The 24,383-nt window shown below is 36.9% G+C and overlaps 1 protein-coding gene across 1 annotated transcript in view; it reads right to left on the reverse strand.

The window, feature by feature from the left end:
* Positions 1–24,383, reverse strand: part of LOC131079588 (uncharacterized) — a 194,329-nt gene that overhangs the window by 68,592 nt on the left and 101,354 nt on the right. The window contains exon 4 of the mRNA XM_058017580.2: positions 19,040–19,168. Coding sequence (XP_057873563.2) covers positions 19,040–19,168 — 129 coding nt within the window. The remainder of the gene's footprint in view (positions 1–19,039; positions 19,169–24,383) is intronic.

Raw genomic sequence — 24,383 nt, forward strand, 5'->3', positions numbered from 1 at the left:
ATCTCTACTTGTTCACTGTAGTAGGTTCTGACCAAATTGTGGGTTTGTGACTCTCATACATGAAAATTGTATGGTCTTGTTGCTGACATCTTCTCTTATGGTCGGGTCATGACATGTTGGTTATTCGAGCTTTTACAAGACATACAAGTAATTGATGGAGCACTTTTCATGGAAAGGGCTTAAGAGTGATGCGGTGTAACATGTAAGAGAGCGTATGGAGTGTCAACAAAACAAGGTCGAGCATGTATTTCCCGTTGTGTTGCTGTGCAATGCCTCTTGTGTTTGTATTCTACCATTGCTTTATTTTGATCCAAGTTTGACTCTATATATGATGTACTTTGACTATGTGTATGTTATTCTTTTGTATTGGTATCCATGTGGGGCATCCTAATTATAGTTATATTCTTTTGTTAGTATAGATATCATCGTTGATGTTGATAGTTGGTTGTACTCGTAGATTTAGCCATGATCATATATGCATGATGTTATGAAGATATGACATGATGTTATATGATGACATATGGATTATACTATATGGTACTTTGATTATAGTATATACTAATGATGATGTGGTTGCATGATGGTGTGTTGATGCTATTATAATTGATTTGATGAGATACTATGTTATTGTCCATGTTGTAATGTGACCCCAATTAAGGAAAGATTTTATATGCATTTTAGTTATATGGTATTATAAATATCTGTATATGCACAAGTATTTGTTGTGTTTGGTTGATGCAAGTACAAGGCATCGACTCCGCCTAGCTCCATAGGTTTGAGTGTGCCCATATCACCGACAGTGATTACAGGAGATAGCACACAAGCCATTTATGTCACCCATCCCTAACCATCATTCCTAATTTGGACGATTTTCTTAATTACACTTGTTTCACACCCTCGGTTACCATTTTGGAAATGTCTGCTACCCTAATGCATAATTGTGTAAGACCAGTAACGACTGTTAGCACATAGTCAGTCATTTGTAAATTGCCATCATTTTAATGAGTATATTAATGATATTTTTAATACTATTAAGCTGATTTAATATTGTGTTGGTTGAAAATTTTGTACACCTGGGAAGGCATACAAAATTGTGGTTCCAGCCACAGTGTGTAAGAAATACTCTCCTAATTTCAAAGGGAAGGCTCCCCTTTGCTTTCTACTTCAACAATTCAAAAACAAACTCTAACTCTAAATCTATTCTAAATCTGGGTGAAACTCTATCTTGTTCTCTTTTTCCAGAAAAGACACTTATTCTTTTCTCTTTTTTCAGAAAAGAATCACAGCTGAAAGCACAAATGATTAATGAAATAAACTAAATAAAGAAGCAAAGTTTCCATTAAGGCACAAAGTCCTCTGTTGCTTCTCTGGGACGGGAAAACAAAAAGAAAGCTCAAAGTCTTCAACTATCTACTCTCCTATCAACCTTTTTAAATGATTTTTTGTTAACCAAGCACAGTATGTAGCAGCTCAAAGTCTAACTACATGATGCACCTCTTATGCACATACATAGAAAATAAAAGAAGCACAAAGATTGCAAGTTACCCCCTTTGCTTGAGCATCCTACAATAGTTTCAAACGTGACAAGCAGCTTAAAGTCTGCAGTATCAAATCTAAAAAACCAATCTAAAACTCCAAACGCAATAAACAACTCAAAGTCTGCAAGGTTGAGCTTGAATCCCTCTTGTATAACACCTCAAAACTCACAATCAATCTCTAGAAAATGTCGTCACATACACCTTGAATCAACACAAAGTTTAAAAGCAATTTGCCTCTTTTAATTGACTGCAATCTGATTTACAACTAAGCTCAAAGTCTTTACATACAAACTGGCAGAATTTTGTTGCATTGCCAAAAGATATCGATTACAATAGACCCCCTCAAGTATTTATAGGAGAGGCGCCTTGAAAAAAAGGTGGGAGGATCCCAACTAACTTGAGAAATTCTCTCGACCACCATGACTTATTCCAACTACAGTCATAATTTAACTCAACTTGTAGTTGTTTTACATGTAATTACATTTTACAAAAAAAATGCAAGTAAAAGTGACACTTGCAATTACAAAACTTGTTTTTACATGTAACTTGTCAAAATAAAATTACAAATGCACAATTGAAACCATTCCATGTGTCCGAAAAGACGACTCTAACTACATCATCCTTTGTCTATGATGATCTTCATGCTACTTCAAGATTTTAGAACTTGAAGCATTCAAGATTGGTGAAGACATCTCGAACCGGAAAGGGAATTTGCATCCTTAATGATCTTTGTGTCCTTGGCCAACGAACTTTAACCTTATATTCTTGCTTGGGGTAGTACCATTTCTTCAGGAGGGAAATCCTTCTCTTCATTGTGTTCTTTCTCCATCCTTGATTCACTTTGTCACTAGATAACTTCATGAGGATTATTGACCCTTGGGCTGCCCCAGAATTACTATTGTATCTCTTCTTTTGTTCACTGATGAAGAACCCATCACACCTTATTCAAGATGAGATTGTTATAAAACAATTACCATGCCTTGATTTGTTGGTTTGATAGATCATGTGTGCAAACAAGATTGACAAGGGAAGGCATAAATTGATGCAAAAATGGGCTCACAAGTGAATTTCGGAGTGCATTACATGTGTAGAAAAACAAGAGCATTGACTTGCAATTGTGGAGAATGGACATGCTACTTCATACATGTATGTAATGTCCCTGTTTGAGATTTTCCATATTTTAGTCATGAAACAATAATTTTAATTTTAAATTATATCTATAATATATTAATAAGTATAATCTTATCAAAACTGAATATATTTTATTATAATCTTTAACTCAAAACCTTAAGAATAATGTGAAATATAGAACTTATCTTGCTTTATTGTAATAACTATAATAGCCTCTTTCCAAAGTCTAACACTCCTTATATGTCTTCATAAAACTCTTCACTATCTCCTGCTTTAATATATATTGACTTTCCTATACTCAGAAATCTCCCCATTGAAGACCCATTTATGATCTTCTTATCATGAAGATAATCTTAACCTTTACAGTATGTATATGTATTGACTGTTGTTCCTAATATTACTTCATGTATATTCACATGATATTTGCTACTAACTGAGAGTGTATGATGTTGCCGATATTTTCCTTTAGTGTATATGTAAGTTTGATTGTTGCTGATCGCCCAAACCTGATCCTCTTATTTGATACGAGGCTTGTACTGGCAGTGATCTAGTGATTGTCGTAATAGGCTAATGCTGGACGACTCCTCCTGACTTTCTACGATTATTGTATACGCGTACCATGTTGGATAGAAGGTGGACGTGGACTGAGATTGCCTTCCCGTGGCTTCATATATTCCTCCGTGAATACTCTTCTATTCGCTGCTGTACATCAATTGTCATATAGCCCGATCCTTCCCTGGCCTAATTACCCCCATCTCAGGTGAATTCGATGGTCTTAATATATGATGGGAAACGATGTTTGAATAGACACGTATTCTTAATTTATCCTAAATCGCACCTTTTGGTTATACTTTGATCGGTTACTTAACAAATCAGAATCTTGTTTTCCTTAATGATTTTGCTGATCATTGATGATTCTTAAACAGATCGATCATTATAATTTAATCGTCTCTCATATAGTTGACCCAATCAACCATCTTGATAATAAGTAAATTTGACCTGTTTTATCTTTGTTCTCAACAGACGTAAGTTTATTAAATACATTTCTTAATCTGATTGCTGCTCATAACCGGGTTGTTTTATTAATATAGACATCAACTCTTGATATTGCATGTGAACATATCAATCAATATAATCAATTTTCTTTAATGATGTTGTTGTTAGAGATCCTTACCAAATCATGCTGCCAAGTGGAGTAGTCACTGAGCATTGCTCTCAAGACATTATTGCTGACATTTAGTGATGACAATATTATCTCCGTAAGACATAATCGCTGCATATCACTTCATACGTTAATTCCTTTCAAACATATACTTATCACTGCTTTGGTCAACTCTATGCTAGGATGAATTGAAGATGAAAATTCCAAGGCAAGGAAGGAATCAAAGATGAACAAAACGAGAAAATTCCCCTTGGGAAAAAAATTTTAAAATCCCATTTCAGGCATCAAAATTCATCCAAATTTCAAAAAAAAATCAGATTTGGATTCGTGAGAGAAATTTCTCTCTTCTGGACCTTGGAACCCTAATCTGAAAAAATTCCTAAAAAATAGGAAATATGCAAAATTGATGAAAAATCTTCTCCAAGGCAAGGAAAATACAAAATCTTAGGAAAATTCTTCGCAAATAAAGTTTTCTCTCTCTAGGGATTTTCTCTTTCCAAGGGTTTCTCACCAAGTGGCGGCCAAGTCAACGCATGATGAATTAATGGAGCATCTTTTGCATGTAGCCATCACATTTAAGGCATTATGACAGATTCTTTTTGCATGTAGCCATCGCACGTGGAGATGATGGCACATTTATGACATGATGGGTGATTTTGCATGGAGGAACATTTACTGCATGTTGGGCAAACTTGGTGGATAACGGTGCATTCAATGCACAGTGAATCCATTTTTGACAAAATGTAATTAATTGTATATGGCCATAATGGCCATTTATTGTTGATTCCCACTTTGTTGCATCATGTGTGGGGAATCTTTTTGGGAAAACCCTAATTAGGGTTTGCATGTAGCCAAAGCCAAAAGCCTATATAAAGGGGTGACCCCCTGAATTTGTAAAGGAGGAGAGATTATTGTCTGAGATTGTTGCTAAGAGTTTTTGAAGCAAACACTTAATACATTGTTCCATTGTTGGTGTGTTCTTGTGTTGTTTTTTAAGCTCGCATGGTCTCACTCTCTTCATAGATTAGATTTGCTTTCATGTTGTTAGATGAACTGGATTTGATAGGATTACTTGTTGTGAAGTTCGTGCTCACACTTTTGGTGTGCAGCTGATTGTTGCATACTGTGCAAAGTTAGCCTGAGCCTTTGTTATATGTGTATGTTTAACTTCAATTATCAGTGGAGATTGTTCGATTTGATGATTTCTATTGGTGATTTGAAAATCCTTCACACCCTCTAAAGATTGCACCGCCTTCGTATAGTTGTGTCGTGTTGCCAAAGCGAAGCGTGGTTAGACTTTGCATAAGTGATCTTGTCTCCTTATTCGTAGGATTAGATTAGTCTTAGCCTAGTTTTCTAAACCCTAACCCATTTACTTTTCTGCATATTCCAAATCCAAAAATCTAAAAAATAGAGCTTTTATTGCAAATCATTCGCGTGAAAATCCTTGAACCCGCGAGTTAGAGAAAATTGTGAGAATACGTAAGGCCCCTTGGGTTAACAAAAAACCCATCAACCAACTGAGTCACGTCCACGCATTGAAGGAACCTTGGAGTTAGCCGTTTGATCTTTTTGTGCAATCTTAGCATACGAACTAATCTTGATCAAGAGAGAGTAAGGTGACCGTTGGTAACTTTATTCTGTGTTAGACATAGTCATAAAAACACGTCAACAAATCCCATGGTGCCACTACTACGTGGGCTAAGCCTTCTAAGTGTAGGATAGTAAATTGGACTGCAACCTCTTATGTCATGGGGCTAAGGGCAAAATAAGTGTTTAGTTTCTGCAACCAATCATGGGCTATGATTTTATCAGACCCATCATAGTTTGGAAGAGTTACCTTTTCTCTCCCAGGGGTCTCATGTTTTTTTGCTTCACAGAATTCCCTCAATGATATGATTCTTCTCACCTCAGGTTTTAAGTTTGTGTATGCTTCTGCTATTTCCTCAGTGTTGTTATTGAGAGGATTAATTTCTTCTTCCTCCCTTAGTATATTATTTCTTCCTAGGGAGGAAGGTTTTGGCACCTTAGGTGTAGATGATCCACTATTGTCTTCTGAATGATTTGTACTAATGTCCCTCCCATTAGAGGAATTTGTCCTAGTACTATTAATTGAAGTATTCATGTTTTGCAAGGCTTGCATGAAGACTTGGGTTCTTTCATTTTGATCCATTAATGCTTTGGTTGTTAGCTCCATAAATGTTCTCATCTCATCTCTTGTTGGTTCACCCATATTATTGTTTTGATTTGGGTTAGAGTTTATTGCTAGGTTTTTTCTTTCCCTCTCTAAGGGTCTTTGTGCTTTTTGGCTATGTTGCATTAACTTATATTTTTACAGGATGGCAGGATAAAGCTCTGATACCAATTGTGATGTCCCCTACTTGGAAGTTGTCATATTTCCAACTATTATTATAAATTACTGAATGCATTACCATGTTACTATGCATTTTTACAATTAGTTCCACATTTCATAATTCATAGCCTTCTATTTTATGATCTAACCTTGTTACTACCTGTTACAATAAAACAAAGGTTAAAGACATAAGCAATATAAATTAAGGAGTAGCGATGAGAACGACTTCATCCATGTTCTATGTTTGACAAAGTCAACTAAAACTGACAAGCAAAGGTAGCGGTTTCATAAATGGAAGATGGTGACTTCATGATCAATATAGCCAACTTCACTTTTTGATTGATTAACATCATAGAAATTCATCTGTGAAACAATAGCGACTGAAGTTGATTAAAATTTGTAGTTATCAACAGCAATTTCATTTATTGGAAAGGTGGCATTTATAAGGCAAATCGAATAAGCAACTTTATTAAGGATGTGAATTAGGGTTTCAAACGTTGGTGCAGCATGAACTTACTATTTTTAGTAAGTTAGGGGTTGACTGTTTGGATGGTGCTATCTTACTGAGTTTTCCATGTTCTGTCACTAGGTGCGAAGATTATGTTTTTCGGAGCTATATTGCTTGACTTACAATTTTTGGTAAGTATCAGTTCAGGTGGTTCTATTTATGGCAGGGCAGTTCGGGGATTCAGTTCAGTCCACTGGATGGTTTGGCACTTCGGTCCTCAATTCATTTGGGTTTTGAGCAATATTTGGCTTGCAAGATGATTTATTAAATATTAACAATGCATTCTAAGGTTCATATTTAATTATATTATTTTGGACGACTTTGGGAAATAGAAGTTTATTTTATTCAAGTGATTTTATCAATTTTTCCTAAGTCAATGGCATAAGGGAAATCAAACTTATTTCATGAGCATCATTCTATGTTTTGTTTGCAAGTTGTTGTCCTAGGCAAAGTTCGAACTTGCCTAAGGGAAGGGGATGTCATCCTTGAGGAGACTTATTTAATATTTTTTCAAATGTGTCGGGGCACCCTTGGGGTGTAATGAAGTGGCATGTAATTTGGATGTATTTGGGCGCATTTGCATTTGAATTTACGGAGCAGAAAAGTTATAAATAAGAGCCTTGGGCTCTCATTTCAATCATCTAAAGAATTTGCATTGTTATGTTGCCGAAATGGAGAGCAAAACTGGGCTTCGGAGTTGAGGCTTCCTAGCTAGCACAGTTTTGTACTTGCAATATAGTACCTAGCTGGTGGGTGTGTTGAGAGTGGATTTTGGTGTGAAGATTTTCAGTAGAGTTTTGGTGAGTTTTCTATGTTGCTGGTTTTGAGTGGCTGAAGCGGATTTTTGTTCATAGATCTCTGCCTAAGTGTCTGTTTCTTTTGGGTAGGGGCTCGTCGGAAGCATACTGGAGAGGCAATCATTCCTCTAGAAGGGTGTTGGATTTGGTGTTGATTGGATTTTTTGAGAGCAAATCGAAATTCTCAGCTGGTCGTACCTTTCCTGGAGTGCCTCGGTTTGCGTGCCATTTGTGTGTGGTGATTTTGGTGCTGGTTTGAGCTCTTGGTTGGTTCACCTTGGTCATAGCAATTGTTCACCTAAGTTCGTGAGCATTTTGGAGCAGATTCGGAAGAGTTGTGTGCATTGTTGTGTTGCTGGCCCATTTCTGGAGAGGTTGGTATTTTATATCAGAACTTGTTATTTTATGTTTTAGCCTGAAATCAATTTTAGTCTTTGATTGAATGTTTAAAGTACTTCATTGTAATCATCTTGTATCATTGGTTATTAGTACTAACCTCTTATTGAACTTGAAGTGCTCATTGTAATCCCCACTGCATAAGTGGAAGAGGCTGGCTGGGCCGCCTTAGTGTTTGTAATTTCTTTGTACTTTTGTCCTCCCATTGAATAAGTGGAGTGGTATTGTCCTCCCGCCGAAATATGCGGTTGAGTGATAGTTTTTATGCATAAGTCCTCCCGCTGCATAAGCAGTAGAGTGATTTGGTTCTGGTTATGCTTTTGTTCCCTTGGCTGGTTTACCGCCAAGTTCTTGATCTTCATCCCGCTGAAAAGTGGAAGGGGTTGGCTTGCCGCCCAGTATTGTACTTGCATTATAATTTCCAGCAGATCAGTGAGCTAACGAACCCCTTATCACCGTATCCTCTCACCTTCCCACATTGGGCTCTTGGTGATCAGAAAGTGGAAGGGTTACTTTCAGCAGTATATTTTCTAACCTTAACGGTTTATGGTGTTTGTTGTAATCCTTATTGCATTAAAACAAAAAAAAATTATCCGGGATATTACAAATCTATCCATGTAGAAACTGCTATCCTGGCATACCGAGGTGTTCAATAGTATGCCACCTAGAGTACCACCAAAGAGGGGCATAGAGCATTTCATAGAGTTAGAGGAGGGATCTAAACCAATAATTATTACACCCTACAAACATCCAAAGAGGCATAAGGATGAAATTGAAAAGGCCATAAAAGAGTTACAAGAGATGGGTCACATTAGACCTAGCAAGAGCCCTTTTGCTTTTGCAATGGTGTTGGTTAAGAAGCAAGATGGCACAATGTGAATGTACATTGATTATAGAGCTCTAAACAAGAAGACAATCAAGAACAAGTACCTTATTCCTCGCATTGATGAGTTGATCGATGAGTTGGATGATGCTTGCTATTTTTCTAATATTGATTTGAGATCAGGATACCACCAGATCAAAATGAGGAAAGAGGATATAGAAAAGTGACGCGGCCATAATCCGTAGGGCCCTCAAAGAGAACAATCCGGATTATGCAGCATGACTAACACAATGGAAGCAACAACACAAAATGTAGAAAATGCAAAATCAGACATCCACAATATCATAGATTCATCAAAAACTAGTCGGCAACATGCGAGCAAACATGCAGGCTTAAAGGCCTCGTTACAGCTTACATTCCAAAATACAATCCACCCAGATCTCCAAAGGAGTTCAATTTACAAATTATGAATCTAAATCCTCATCTATATTCTCTTTCCTCCCAAAGGACCGATTACAACAATATATAGCATCTGGAACACATCCGGGTCGGCCACAAAAGATCGCATTCTCCACAACAGGAAAATGAAATGTGTAAGATAGATCGGACCCAAAACGTGAAGATCTCCTCCACCAAAGACAAGAATGAAATGCGGATCACCAAGGAAGGTCGGCCAAAGGCTCAGGAACATCGAATGAAGTGCCAATTAGATCCGCAGGCCAAGAAATCTCCAACTAGTCATTAAGCTCACAACTGCTCCGGGAACCAAGAAATAGACAATCTGGAAGCAACAACTTGCCGGAAAAAGATCCACATGAACTGAAAATCTGGAATAAGGAATAAGAACACGTCTGGAAGCCACAATGAAAAATAAATAGCTACCGGAGAATGTCGGAAGAAACACAGAAGTTGCAAGACAGAACTGAACAGAAACAAAACTAAAAGAAATATTTTTTTGGTTAATGCAAAATTGCTCATCGACCGGGGATGCTCCTGCATCAAGCACCCCAGGTAGCAAAAAAAGATGTTCCATGAGAAGCAACTCATGAACATCGGAAAGGATTCAGGATGTAGACCCCATGCTCATTTTTTTATCCAAATGTCCTCTTTTTCTGCAAAGTTCTTCCTCCTTGCCCCTTCCGGTAACTCAGTTGAATTCCCCAATTTATTTTCCACTTCTCGTTTTCCTTGCTTCATATTTGCACACTGTCTCTTACCACCACTCCCCCTCTTCTGCAAATCCGATTTAGTCCTTCCCCCGGGATCCATCTTGTCTGCCACCATGACTCTAACTTTGTTGTCATTCGGTACCCCATCTTGCTAACAGACTCATCCACAACACCCTTCCTCAAGTCCATACCATCATCCGGTATAACCTCTACAACCTACTTCTTAGCACTGCAACTCTTCACAAGTCTCAAATTCTTCACTTCCTTCTCCTTCTTCAAAGAAGCCAAAGTAAACTTTTGTCCATCCTTCTCAATAGTGATCATGTTTCTTCTACAATCATAGATAGCTCCTCTATCATACTGCCAAGGTCTACCCAGCAAAACATGACAAGCACTCATAGGCAAAACATCACACAGGACTTCATCTTCATAAGGACCAATATTAAAATTCACCAAGCACTGCTCTCTCACCTCTACCACATGATCATCTTGCAGCCAACTCACCTTGTAAGGACAAGGGTTCTCAAGCCTCTTCAAACCAAGCTTCTCTACCATCTCCTTTGATACCACATTTTTAGTACTACCACTATCCACAATAACTTTACAACATTTACCACCTGATTTGCATACAGTCTAGAATAGATTCTTCCTTTGAGTAGGTCCGGTTTCTTCTTCGCTCTGCTCCATCAAGACTCTTCTAAACATAACGGATTCTCCCTGCTCTGGTGCTATCACACTCTCATCTGCAACTCCAACATCTGGTTCCGCACGTGCCATGAAATTCCTTGCCATTCCTTTATTACCAATTCCCTTAGAACACTCATAAGATCTATGTCCGGTTTCACCACACTTGAAACATTTCCCCAAAAACTCCCTGTTGCTACTGCCATTTCCTTTTCTTTGAATCTTCTTCTCCAATTCTTTACTCCATTTAGATTTTGATTCTTCAGTAGTCTGCTTCTCCACACTGCCACTCATCTGCCCTCTACGTGCCACGTATCTCTCTTTTCCTCTAGGGTTATTCTGTTGTCTTCTTTTCACTTTATCTTTAGCCTTCAAAGCATATTGGTAAGCCTCCTCAACTGTAGAAATTTTCAGCATACTCATCTCATCCTGAATGTTAAATCGGAGTCCATTTATGTATCTAGCCACCTTCTCCCTATCCATCTCTCAATGTTAGGATCAGATCATCACTTTGTAGAATTCCTTAGTATACTCTTTCACACTCATGTCCTTTTGTTTCAAGTTCTGCAACTTCTTGAACAACTCTAGTTGATAGTCTCCCGGAATGAATTTAGCCTTCAATCTCGCAACCATCTGTCTCTACCGGGTGATTTTCATCTCACTATTCTCCACTCTATCCCTCTGCAACTCTTTCCACCATAAGGCAGCATGCCCTTTCAACTTAGTTTGTGCAAACCGGACCCTCTGTGAGTCTTTAATATCTTCAAACTCAAAGTAGTCCTCCAACTCTCTGATCCAAACTATCAGATCTTCCGGATTCAACATACCTAAAAAGTTAGAAACCTCAACTTTATGAATTTTACTTACTTGCACCACTGCTCTAAGAAATCTTTCTTCTCCTTCATCAGCCGGTCCTTCCACCTCTTCGGCCTCTAGCTCCTCCCCTACCTCTTCATACTCATCCTTTGATTCTAGATTCCTCCACAAACCAACCAGCGCGTTTCGGATCTCATTCCTCATCTCATTCTTGAAATCCTCCATCATCTGCTCTACCCTTCTAGGGTTCATCCTTCTCGGCGGCACCTCCTCCTTTAGTCCAGTGCAACTGCCTCAACTCGGCGATCTGACTACAAAGTTCCAATTGCCTCTCCATCGGCGATCTATTGAACACACTCGCAGCCTACCTCAAATCAGCGATCTGTTCAACCAAAGGAATGCCTCAAGGTTCGCAACCAGCTCTAATACCACTTGACGCGGCCATAATCCGGAGGGCCCTCAAAGAGAACAATCCAGATTATGCAGCACGAGTAACACAATGCAAGCAACAACACAGAATGTAGAAAATGGAAAATCAGACATCTGCAATATCATAGATTCATCAAAACTAGCCAACAACATGCGGGCAAACATGCAGGCTTACAGGCCTCGTTACAGCTTACATTCCAGAATACAATCCATCCAGATCTTCAGAGGAGTTCAAATTACAAAACATGAATCTAAATCCTCATCTATCTTCTCTTTTCTCCCAAGGATCAATTACAACAATATATATAGCATCCGGAACACATCCGGGTCGGCCACAAAAGATCGCATTCTCCAAGACAGAAAAATGAAACATGTAAGATAGTTCGGACCCAAAACGTGAAGATCTCCTTCGCCAAAGACAAGAATGAAATGCGGACCACCAAGGAAGGTCGGCCAAAGGCTCAGGAACATCGAATGAAGTGCCAATTAGATCCACAAGCCAAGAAACCGCTTCACAAGAGAAGAAAGGTCCAACTAGCCATTAAGCTCAAAACTGCTCCAAGAACCAAGAAATAGACAATCCAAAAGTGACAACTTGCCGGAAAAAGATCCACATGAACTGAAAATATGGGATAAGGAATAAGAACATGTCTGGAAGCCATGAACCTGATACGCAACGAAAAATAAACAGCTACCAGAGAATGCCGGAAGAAACACAGAAGTTGCAACACCAAATTGAACAAAAACAAAACTAAAACAAATATTCTTTTGGTTGATGCAAGATTGTTCATCAACTGGGGATGCTCCTGCATCAAAAAGACAGCTTTCTATAATGTCCCTTTTTGTAAATGCTCTCGTTTTTGCCCAAAAATCACAAATCCAAAATGAAACAAGGGCAAACATAGTTAGGGATATAATCATTATTTAAGAACAAGATGAGATAAGCCTATTTTTTGAAACCCGCAATGAGATTAAACAACAATGTAGATATAACTCATGAAATACATCCAATTCTAGGTTTGATCTACACAACCAATAACAACAATTACATGGAAACTCAACCATAACGAGGATTGAGTTGGAAAACATGACGAGGTGCCCCAAGTATCCTCTACCCTAGGCCCAACAGCAAGACCTTATCCTCTGTGGCTTCATGTGGTCCTTAACCGATGGTCCTTAACCATCATCATGAGGTGGTGTACCTAATGAGGGCTTTACACCGTTCCTCTCCATCATATCAACCTCTCACCTCTTATGATTGATTCACTTCAACAATCGATCCATGTGGAGATAGTAGGGAAGCTACAATAAGTGCCTTTGACCCTCATCTAGTCATCATCCTAATACCTTAATGGTTTCACTTCTTGTATTTGTGAGCCATGGTGGAGAAGAGGGGAAAGATTGCGGAAAGTGCTCTAGAAACCCTCTCTTCTTAGACCCAAAGACCATACCCTTTGTACTCCTCTAGCCTCTATGGGCTCATCCTGTCCCACTTTGAAGTGGCATATCTAGAAAGATGCTCATACACTATACCCCTCTCACAATGCTTTCACCCTTCCCCTTACCATGTTTAGAAATATTGTAATAAATATTTATGTTCACTATAATACTGATTGCTAATATTATTTCTTAGCAGCATTATGTTGTATTATCATTTATGCAATGAATGTTATCAATATTGGTAGTGTTTTAATGTTATCAGCTTTGCCTTGTATTAACAATATTCATAATTAACAGTATTGTACTATTTTAGCAATACCATATCGGTTTGTATTAACAGTATTAGCTTTAGATCATTACGCCATAGTGGCACCATTATGTTACATTATATTAATAGTATTATTATGTACAATTAGAATTAAGTTGGGTTAACAATATTGAATTGAATTGATATTGATTGTAATATTACTTATCTTGGTAGTATTAATATTGGATTGCATTAACAAGATTAGATTGTATTAGTAGTGTTAATCAAAACACAACTGTATTAACAATGTTAGACAGCATCATACGAATTCACTAACAACCCACTTAATCATACTGAAGAGTTTTTTCCCAGCCACTATTACGGCTGGTGTCTCCTTTTTCTTCCGTATTTTCCTCCTTTTTTCCTATCCGTGTGTTGCTGGAGAGGGAGGTTGCTAGTATTTAAAAAACCCCGATTGGCTATGACCTTCCAAGGGGACATGATCCCTTGGGCTATGCCTTTTTGATTCAACGTATGACCCTTAAATACATACTGGTGCCTTTGGTATATAAACAAAGTTTAATATATGTAAGGCACAAACAAAGATATTAATAATAAATTGTGGATGATTTTATTAATTTGTAAGTAATATAATATTAATAATAAACTTTGTAAATGAATAATATATATTTAGTTAATAATAAGTTGTGGATAATTCTTTAATATTAATTTGGGAATAATAATAATCTTTTTAATAATAATAATGTACTGAAATGATTAAAGTAATCCATAAAATGAACATATATATATATATAAGGGTCATTACACTTTCAGTTGTCATTTTGGTCAATTTGAGTTCCTAGTGATGGCTTTCGGTTTGACTAATGCATTGGCCACTTTTCAATCTTGTATGAATTAGGTTTATTGAAAGTAGTTAAGGAAGTTTGTTTTAATATTTTTTTGATGACATCTTGATTTTTAGCAGACCTTGGGAAGAACACATGAAGAATCTTGAGAAGGTTTTGAGTACATCAGAGAGTGAATCATTGCACGCCAAGGAGTCTAAGTGTGATTTTGGTATGACATAACTTCTGTACTTTGGCCATATCATCAATTCTGAAGGTGTGAGAGTTGATCCTGAAAAGATTAAGGCAATTGTACATTGGCCTACACCTATGAATCTCTCTCAGCTTAAGGGATTCTTTGGTTTGTGTGGATACTACGGAAGATTTGTTAAGAGATTCTCACAGATTGCAGCTCCACTCATAGATCTGACCAAAAAGAGATCTTTCATGTGGTCAGATGCAGCACAACAATGTTTTGATCATTTCAAACAGGTGATGAGCACAAACAATAATGCAATTAAAATAGTATTGAGACAAGAAGGAAGACAAATAGCATATTTCAATGAGAGGTTGAATAATGCAAAAGGAAAGTATTTTGTATGATCAAGAATTTTACATCATAATTCAAGCATTGAAAAGGTGGAGATATTATTTGTTGTCTAAAGGAATTATGGTGTATAGAGATCACCAAGCATTATAGTACTTGAATAGTTAAGGTAAGTTAAATCACAGACATATAAGATAATTTGAGATTTTTCCAAGTTATTCTTTTTTATTAAAGCATAAATGTGGAAGGTCAAATAGAGCAGTTGTGATATTTAATAGGAAACAAAATTTACTAATTGAAATGAGAATTTCAGTAATTTAATTTGAGAATGAATGATTTTGTTTGAGCATGGAAGGCATATAAGGAACCTTTAAGTGTGCATAGAACCAATTGGCTGAATTATCTAGTGGAAAATGATATGTTGTTCAAGGGAAATCAGTTGTATACTCCCAAAAGTTCAATGAGGAAAAATGTTAATAAAAGAGAAGTATATTGAAGGATTAGCTGATTCTTTTGGAGCTGATAAGACAATAGTGTTGGTGAGTGAAATTAATATTGAATACAGATGCAAAAAAATATGAAAAGCATCTTCAGAATTGTAGAATTTGCCAAATAGCACAAAGTGGAGTCAAAATGTTGGATTGCATAGGTCATTGCCCATTCCAAAGAAACCTTGAGATGATATAAGCATTTTATTCGATAACACAAAGACAATATAATTCAATTTTTGTTGTAGTTGATAAAATCTCAAAAATGGCAGATTTCATAGCATACAAAAATACTAATGATGTAGTACATACAGCTCACTTATTTTTCAAGGAGATTGTTAGATTGCATGGACTGTCTAAATTGCCTAGATTGTTAGTTTCTGATAAAGATACAATTTTTTTTTGTTTATTTCTTTAAGACAATGTGGAAGGAGAGAAAGATGGAGTTGAAATTGTGTTCAACATATCACCCACAGACAAATGGACAAACAAAAGATGTACACATGTGCTTATACATAGTTTAGCAAAAGAAAAGGCAAAGAATTGGAATGTGTTAACACAAGCAAAGTTTGTATACAATAATTTAGTGAATATGAGTACAAGGAAAGCACCATTTAAGATAGTGTATGGTCAAAATCCAACTGATGTATCAAAGTCAAGAGATCTAAAAAGAAGAGCAGACAGGTGTTGAAACTGAAAATTTTGGGGAACATGTGAAAGAATTGCATGAGGTCAGGAAAAAATTGAAGAAGAAAAATGGTAAATATAAGGAAAAAGATGACATGACAAGGAGACATATGGAATATCAAGGTATAGATGAAGTGATGGCATATATAAGAAAAGAAAGATTTTCATGTAGTACATACAATAAACTAAAGAAGAAAGTTGAATTGCTTGAAGTATTTGACTGTTGACATGTTGTCAATGTTTAATATTGTTGGCTTGTATGAGTATCATGAAGGAGAGTTGGAAAAATAAAATGGAGAAAAGAATTGGATGAACCAGCTTGAAAAAGTCGTAATTTTTTTTTATATTTCAGCTCAATTATCCTTCTGTGAGGGTGGATTTGCTTCTTTTTATGGTTTAGTATTAGTGGTTTGTTGGTAATCTTTTAGGCTTTTGGTTCATTTTAGCTATCTAGTAGCTATCATTTTGCTGTAATTTCACTACAAGGTGACTGATATGTTGTAACTTTTGATTGTACAAGCTTTATGGTCCTTAAAACCCAGCTTAATCTAAAAAAACAAATGTCAAAAATAGAAAGGTGAAGAAATTGAAGAGATACAAGAGAATGGAGTTCAAAAAAGTACGAAGACTACTTGGTAAAATGCAAAACAAGACCTATTGAAGATTTTACATGGATATCCCTAAACGAGATGAATCATTTTGGTTTTTCTTTAGCTAACAACCTTGAGTGCAAGTGAGAGGCTCACTTTTCAATAACTTGGGTATCTAATAGAAAAGCATCTAAAATGTACAATCTTGCATCAACCTAAAATATTGTTTTCATGTTTGTTTGTCTTTTGTAAGTTTCTTTAAGTATCATGGCTATCTTGTTCTTACCACAAAGGTTATTTATTGTTGCAATAACCATTTTCAGCGCACTAGAGAATATATACAAACACTCTTTCTACTGCGCATTGATGTATTTTCATCACAAAGCCTTGAAATTGATCTCAAAGCTTTGTGAAGGTATATTCTACAAAGTTTCATCATTTCTATGTGTTAAATCATAAATCAATATGATGTGACTTGCCAAATACACCTAAAGAAGGCCTATTTGACTTGAGCACCACACATTTGAAATATCGTGCCAACTAATAATGTCATTTATGAGATTATTGGTCATAAGGAGGTTTGCGATTAAGCTCTCACTGAGTTCTAAAGCATAAATCTTACCACACTCATCAAAAGAGGGGCCATCTACATGTTCCTTAAGCAAATCCAAGGTGAAATCATTCAATATTAGACCCATAGTCCTTATCACAAGTGCATAGGTCAATGTAACACATTTCTAGTTGGCACCAACGTAGTACATCCTTGCTTGCTATTTAAGATTATACATTCTACATTGCGAAGGAGGAGGGAGGAATTAGCAGCATCCAAGTTCGGTAGCAGATCAAGAGTTTAGAAGGTTGAAGAGCACCATATTGTAGATCACCTCAAAATGTTCTGTTTTGAGGAACCACACTCTATTTGTGCTTTTATTTCATTGTAATTCAAAAATGAGGTCTTATCCTACATGTAATCCCAAGTGGCAAAACTATTAATGTAATAAAACTGTGTTTCATTTATTCAATGACAGGGATATGATGCAGGTATTTGAATTCCATTTTATGATGCTTGTTTGTGACTTGTAGGTTCTGTGGTCGGATAGTTCTTAATAGAACCCTTTGTCCATTACTGCATTAATTCCCTTCCTAGTGGCTTTCAGTAACCACAGCCTTTTTTTATTGTCATTAAATCTCCCGAGTTAACAAGATTATTTCATGAATCATGTTCTCATTAAATCAATATAGAGTACCTTTGAGAGTTGTTTGTTTTTGATGCAGAATTTCCAAATGAAGGTCAAGGGCCACAGAGGTAGTTACTATGTTGTTTTCTACATTTTTTTTCATTTTGTAGTTGTAGCCTTTATGCATTTGTTGTGCCTGCTACGTATGCACACTAACAAAGAAAACAATAAAATTTTCCTAATATGTGCATCAACTCTCATATAAAGTCTCAATTCAACTCATGCTATGTTTTATGTTGCTCTAATGAATGCCTTATACTATAAACTGCTTAAATTTCCCTTTTTAATAACTGTCGTCTCCTGTCATCCCCCCAAAAAAGGCCTGCCATCCTCTGCTGTCCCAAAAATGTGTTCCAGCATTGCCTGCCATTCCCATGCTGGAAACACAGTGGAACATAGAAATTAACACTTTAAGATTTGCATTGTTTAAGATAATTTGAGTTCACAGAATTCCCTACAATGCTATGAGGGAGAATTTGAGCCAAGAAATCGGTGAAATTGATGGTTTGCTCATCAAGATGTTTGTTGATTCAGGAATCTGATCTGCAAATTGATATAAACAAGAATTCAAAGTCACCAGATAGATACATGAAAATAGTGGAAAGTGGAGAATGAGAGTATGTTGGCCAAATAAAATAAGATAAATCATAATCTAAGGCAGATCAGGAGACTTCATTGAAACTTTGCTAAAAGAAAAACAGGAGTAACAGTTGGAAGTCAGATAAAAACAACTGAGTAGTACAATGATGAAAAGTCATTCGAGACCATAACAAAGAGATGATTGAGCACAGAAAATGTTGAATGTCCAAGTCTGGTCGGGATAATGGAACTGTTTGGAATAAAATAAGGACCGTCTGCTTCAGACTAGCCTGATAACCATGAACACTAAAGGGAAAATTAATGAAGCATATAACAAATATCAATAAAATGCATTTTATTCAGCTTTGCCTAGAGAAACATTATGAAATAATGCAAAACACGTATACTATATAATCTATTAAAAGCAGACTCATCATCTGTATTTATAGAACCTTCTGACTAGAAAAACGTTTTTCCTTGATAAAAATGTTCATTAAAACATAAAATACTAGTTTCCTTTTATTTGAAAAAACATGAATGGGGCGGTTAATTGTTAACACAGAAAAGAAAACCTGAGCACATCGTCCTTTCATGAAGAATTTGCACAGGATCACTGGCTTTGGTTTCGTAACTGGTGCCAACTTCAACCTTTTTATTCCAAGCTGTTTATCTTTAAGTGCCTTTTTCCTCTTTTTCACAATCTGCCAAAACCCCAAGGGCCAAGAGTTAAGTTTTGCGGTTATTTATGCTGAATTTATATTTAATTTCCAAGTAATCCAACTTCAACTAGGAGAAAAGCAAAGCCATGCAGAAAGCTATAAATTTCAAACAACAATATTAGTGCATGAAAAATAAATTGAATGAATGATTCAATAATCGGATAATCTATTCAACAATATACAAGCGTATATAAAGAGATTACAAGGACGATGTTCTAAATTAAGAACAAGTCGTTTAAAGTGAACTACTAAAAAGCTAAACGCTAAATAGAGCTTAAAGCTAATTAACTAAAAAGAAAAAGCTAAATGCTAAATAAAGCTTAAAAGCTAATTAACTAAAAAGCTAAATGACCATTATACAAGGAACTAAATATAGGTGACTAAAATATAATTAAATATTATAATAGTGCAGCCCTGCAAAAATATGCAATAATCACCCTAGGTTACTAATAACTTCTAAACAAAATTTCTTTTGCCAATTATAGTTTCATTACCAAAGCATAACACATCACATAACTTGGTTAACTATCTTCTTCCTAGAAAATTAATAAAAAGACCAACTTAAGTCTTAACTATCATATTGACATTTGTCCACATTTAATGAAGCACCAAGTATTTATATATCTTAATAAAGAAACTATGTTTTTCATGTAAGGAGTCAAGGGAACCAAGTCATAGGAGCTTGGTCAAGGTAAGGTTCACTATATCAATGTTCTGTCCAATAACAGAGGAAAAGGAGGAAATTGATCTAGGAAATAAACATGAAGAAGATGCTGAACCAGGAGACCAAATTGTTGGAGGAACTACAAAAGGGGCTTTTTTTACTCTATTAGGTACACCCAGCTACAGCCTATTCATAGTTGGAGTATGGGGTTTTGCAGCCGAGAGAGGACTTGAGGTGGAGGATTTCAAAGGATTTAATGTGATGGTTGCAGATATTTTTATTATAGCATGCACCAAAAAGATATCACAATTGAGTATGCTAGACAACCATTAGCTGACAAATGATTTCTATATGGTTGAGATCAGAAAAATAGGTGTAGTTTTGGAAGTACAATGGCTGCACTCTCTTGGGAAGTATTCTCAAAAATTTGATACAATTGAATTGAAGTTCAAGGTAGATGGAAAAAAAGGTAGTCTCTAAGGTATGTCTAAAGGAGCCCCCAAGATAGTTACGTCAAAGAAAAAGGAGGCTATTTTTCAACATGACGAGTTTGTAGGAGCAGCACAATGCTTTGCCTCATTAAAAATCTCTTCAGAGGGTGAGAGAGCTTATTGTGTTGATATTCAATCATTACTAAACAAACGCGGTATAGTATTTGGTGATATTCCTCTAGGTAGACCACCACACAGGAAGTTTGAGCATGTGATTGAGTTAGAGGGGGCCAAGCTCATCATAACTACTCCTTATTGCAACTCAAAAAGGCATGAGGAAAATATAGAGAAAGCAATCAGAGAGCTACTTGATATGGGGCATATAAAACCCAGCTACAATCCCTTGACTACTTTAGTAGTTTTCGTTAAGAAGGATGGAACCATGAGGATGTGTATCAATGACAGATTTCTCAACAAGAGAACAATTAAGAACATGTACCCATTTCGAAGATTGATGAATTCATTGACAAGTTGCATGCAGAAATTTATATTTCAAAGATTGACTTAAGGTCAAGGTATCATCAAATCAGAGTTAGAGAAGAAGACATTCATAAGACTACTTCTTATACCACTATGGACACAAAGAAGAATGTCAAAGAGATAGAAAGAAGATTTTTCATTTAAGATAAGGAGATGTAAGTCATTATGTATACAGTGGCTAAATTCAGACAATATCTGGTAGGGGGAAGTTTGTGGTAAGGATAGATCACAAAAGTTTGAAATACTTCCTCAATTAGAAAGATTTGAACAAGACAACAAAAGAGGGTAAGCAAATTGCAAGCATATGATTTTGATATCGAATATGTTAAGGCAAAAAGGAATGTAATTGCAGATGCCCTATCCAAGAAGCCTAGCGTTGTGCACTGCCCACCATTCCCCGTCTCTGACAGGGATCCCCCTTCCTTGTTTTCCCCGCTAGCGTGTGAGAGAGAAGAGTGAAATGTTTGGTATGCCAAAGTAAGGATGAGCCATGAGCATGTAAGAGACTAAATGAGTGAAGATGAGGTCTGATCTTATTGCCTGGAAGTCCCTAAAGAGAACGCCAAAATATGCCTAAGTGTATGCCAGGGTTGGAGGGAAGTTTGGAGTTTTTATCTCCAAAAGTTCAGCATTAGTAGATTTTACTACGTGCCAATCCCCTTGTTTTTGCTGAACTTTTTACCTAAGTTCACTAAACCTGAAGAGCCTCTATGTTTGCAAGGTCTTGGGTTTGAGAAGTCCAAGATTAAAGTCCGAAGTTGGGGCCAGCTCAGAGCACAACTCTCCAAAGCATGCGTTTTATATCTATGTGTTTGAAAAGAGGAATCGAGGCATAAACAAAATCCAAAACAGGCCCTGACAAGTCAAGTTTATAACCTTTCAAAATGAAGTTTGGTTTTTTTATCTACAAAAAGTTTGGCATTAGCAGTCCAACCAACTTGCTAATCCCCTTGAAATGTCCGAAAAGTATACCGAAGTTCACTGTTTATCCATAAACTTCAGTGTTTGCAGGTGTTTCGGGCTTGAAATGTCCGAGGATTATGACAAGGTTTCTCAAAATTCATGGGATTGTAGTGATGAGGGATGAGTCTCCCTCAAGAGGGGCCACCAAACACCAAGCAAAGGGATCAAAAGGCCTCTCATAAGCATGGTCAAAGAGTGGCACCATTAAATCAGTTTGTTTGAGGAGAATAGGACTGAGAGAGTGAAAGGAGAGCAAGGCCAAGCAAAGTTCATGCCCTTTCTTGGGCAAAGTTCGGACTTTTGTAGGCCAAAAAACAGTCCAAAACAACCTGCTAGTGCCCCTGCCAAACCTGAGAATTATATAGAAATTCACCTAACTGGAAGAAAGTTCGGTATTTTTAAGATGATCAACTTGCTAACCCCGAAGAAAATACCGAAGATTGATCAAATTTGTGCAAAACTTGGCAGAAACAGAGCCTCCAACTTGCTGATCCCCTTAAAAATACCGAAGATAACGCCGAAGTTTTTCCCAAGACATAAAATTTTGATGTTTTAGTCTTCAATCCTGTGGTTAATGCCCAACTTTGTGGTGAGTTTTGTACATATCTTTCAGGTTTAGGTGTTCGTTTAGGTGGTGAAAGTAAACATGGTTTCTAGTGATCCTTATGATCACTCCTAAGCCAAGGTCTAGGCCAATCAGCCCTTCCAATGCCAAGATGGAGTGTGAGCTTCCTCATCCCATACTAACATTCAATGATGATGTTATCTCCCCTTCTAATGCCAAAGGCCTTACTCCCGAAGTTGCTTCCTAGGGTGTCTCAAGGAGGGTTTGCAATCACAAGGGTGAAGTTGAAGGAATCAATGGCCTTTCTAGTGCTTATTAAAGACTTGAAATTTAGAGAGGCCTTCGCCCTCCAAGGTGTTCATCCCAAACCAATGCAACTCATCACTTCCTCAAAGCTCTAAGACCTTCTCGGGTACAGTAGTGTTCACATACTTTGGAGAATAAATGAAGTGTGAGATTATGATTAATCCCTGACCTATGTGTTCATGCAGGATGGAGGACATGAAGGGGAGCATGAGGAGATACTTGGGATTAAGCACTACCATCCAAAACACCGATTGAGTCGAAGGATTACCAAGACAAAGCCAAAGAAAGAATTCCATAGCCAACATCCTGAAGGTGCCCGCGAATTGAGCCCACGGACAAAATAGAAGGGTTGGATGAGCAAGGATCCTCGCCACCACCACCGGCTACAAGTTGAAAGCCAAGGCGAAGGATTGAAGGAAGAGTCACAGAGCAAGGTGTTGATTGGTGTTGTTTCCAGAATTTTGGAAGGCATTAGCAGAACACACAAAATGCTATAGGACATGCAAAAACAAAAACTCAACAGCTGGAAACAAAAAAAAGTGAATTCACTTATAAAAGCAGTTGCTTTATTGTAGGATGACTACTTGTGGGCCCCGTTAGTGTAATTCAAAATGGGGACACAAGTCAGTTATTTCCTAGCTATCAGATCTACCCTTTTTGTGCCTCAAACCCACTGAAACTTTGTCTTCTAGTAAGATTACTGGAAAACAGTTGCAGGTAGCTAAAAAGGTAGTTGGAGATGGTTGAAATCATTAACCAGAATGTTGTCAAAGCTTCTAGAAGGCAGATCACAGCCATTGGATGGGTTAAATCCTGGCCATTAATCCAGAATGCAAAATTTATAAAAGGCCAGTGCCTCTCTCATTGTAAGGGGTTAGAATTTTAAGTTTAGAATAGTTAGATATTTAGATAGCTAGCAGGTTAGAAGTAGTTGTAATTAGGAGTAGAAGTAGAATAGAGTAGAAATTGTTGGACAGAAATTGTTGTAATGGTAGTTGAAGCAAGTAAATAAACATTGAAGCATGGTGTTTGTCATTTGTTTTCTTCTGACATGGTTTCTTTTCATCAAAATAGCTAATTAGAGTTCAGTGATCTTAATGGTGAAGTGTGAGGGTATTTGATTTGATTTTAGGTTAATACCATTGGAGGCCTGTTGACTGTATTGTTGATCTTAGTTCAACTATGAGTGTTTGTCTCAGGCTGCGCCAGAATTGGGTGTCTGTATGAATATCAATAGTCTGAAAATCCTTTGATTCCCTTGGAGCTTGCACTATTCCTGTTGAGTTGTGAGCATATCTCTGGCTAAGCAAGAACTAGTTTATGTGAAATATGTCTACCCATAGCACCAACTATTACTATCATTGTCCCTAGGATCCCTAAACCCTAATCATTTTGTTATTTATTTCCCCAAGTTTGAGGATCAAAGCATCATCAGATGCAAGCCAACTTGTAAAATGCATAAGTCCCCTCATGTTTACTCGCAAAACACATCAACTGTTGAGTTACCCTGAGCAAGTCAAGACCCGACAGTTGGAACCTTGAGGTTATCCCCTTTGATCAGTCTGAACAGCATTAGGGATTTCCTTATTAAAGAGAGAATAGGATACAGTCGGCATTCTATTATGTGTTGACCGAAAGCAGAGCAGTTTTCACCATCAACACCTAGCTTATGTTCAATGACAAAGATACGAGCAGATTCGAAGGCAAATGTCTTGATTGAATATTCCA

Source organism: Cryptomeria japonica, chromosome 9 (genome assembly GCF_030272615.1).
Source record: "Cryptomeria japonica chromosome 9, Sugi_1.0, whole genome shotgun sequence".
Classification (NCBI taxonomy): Eukaryota; Viridiplantae; Streptophyta; class Pinopsida; order Cupressales; family Cupressaceae; genus Cryptomeria; species Cryptomeria japonica.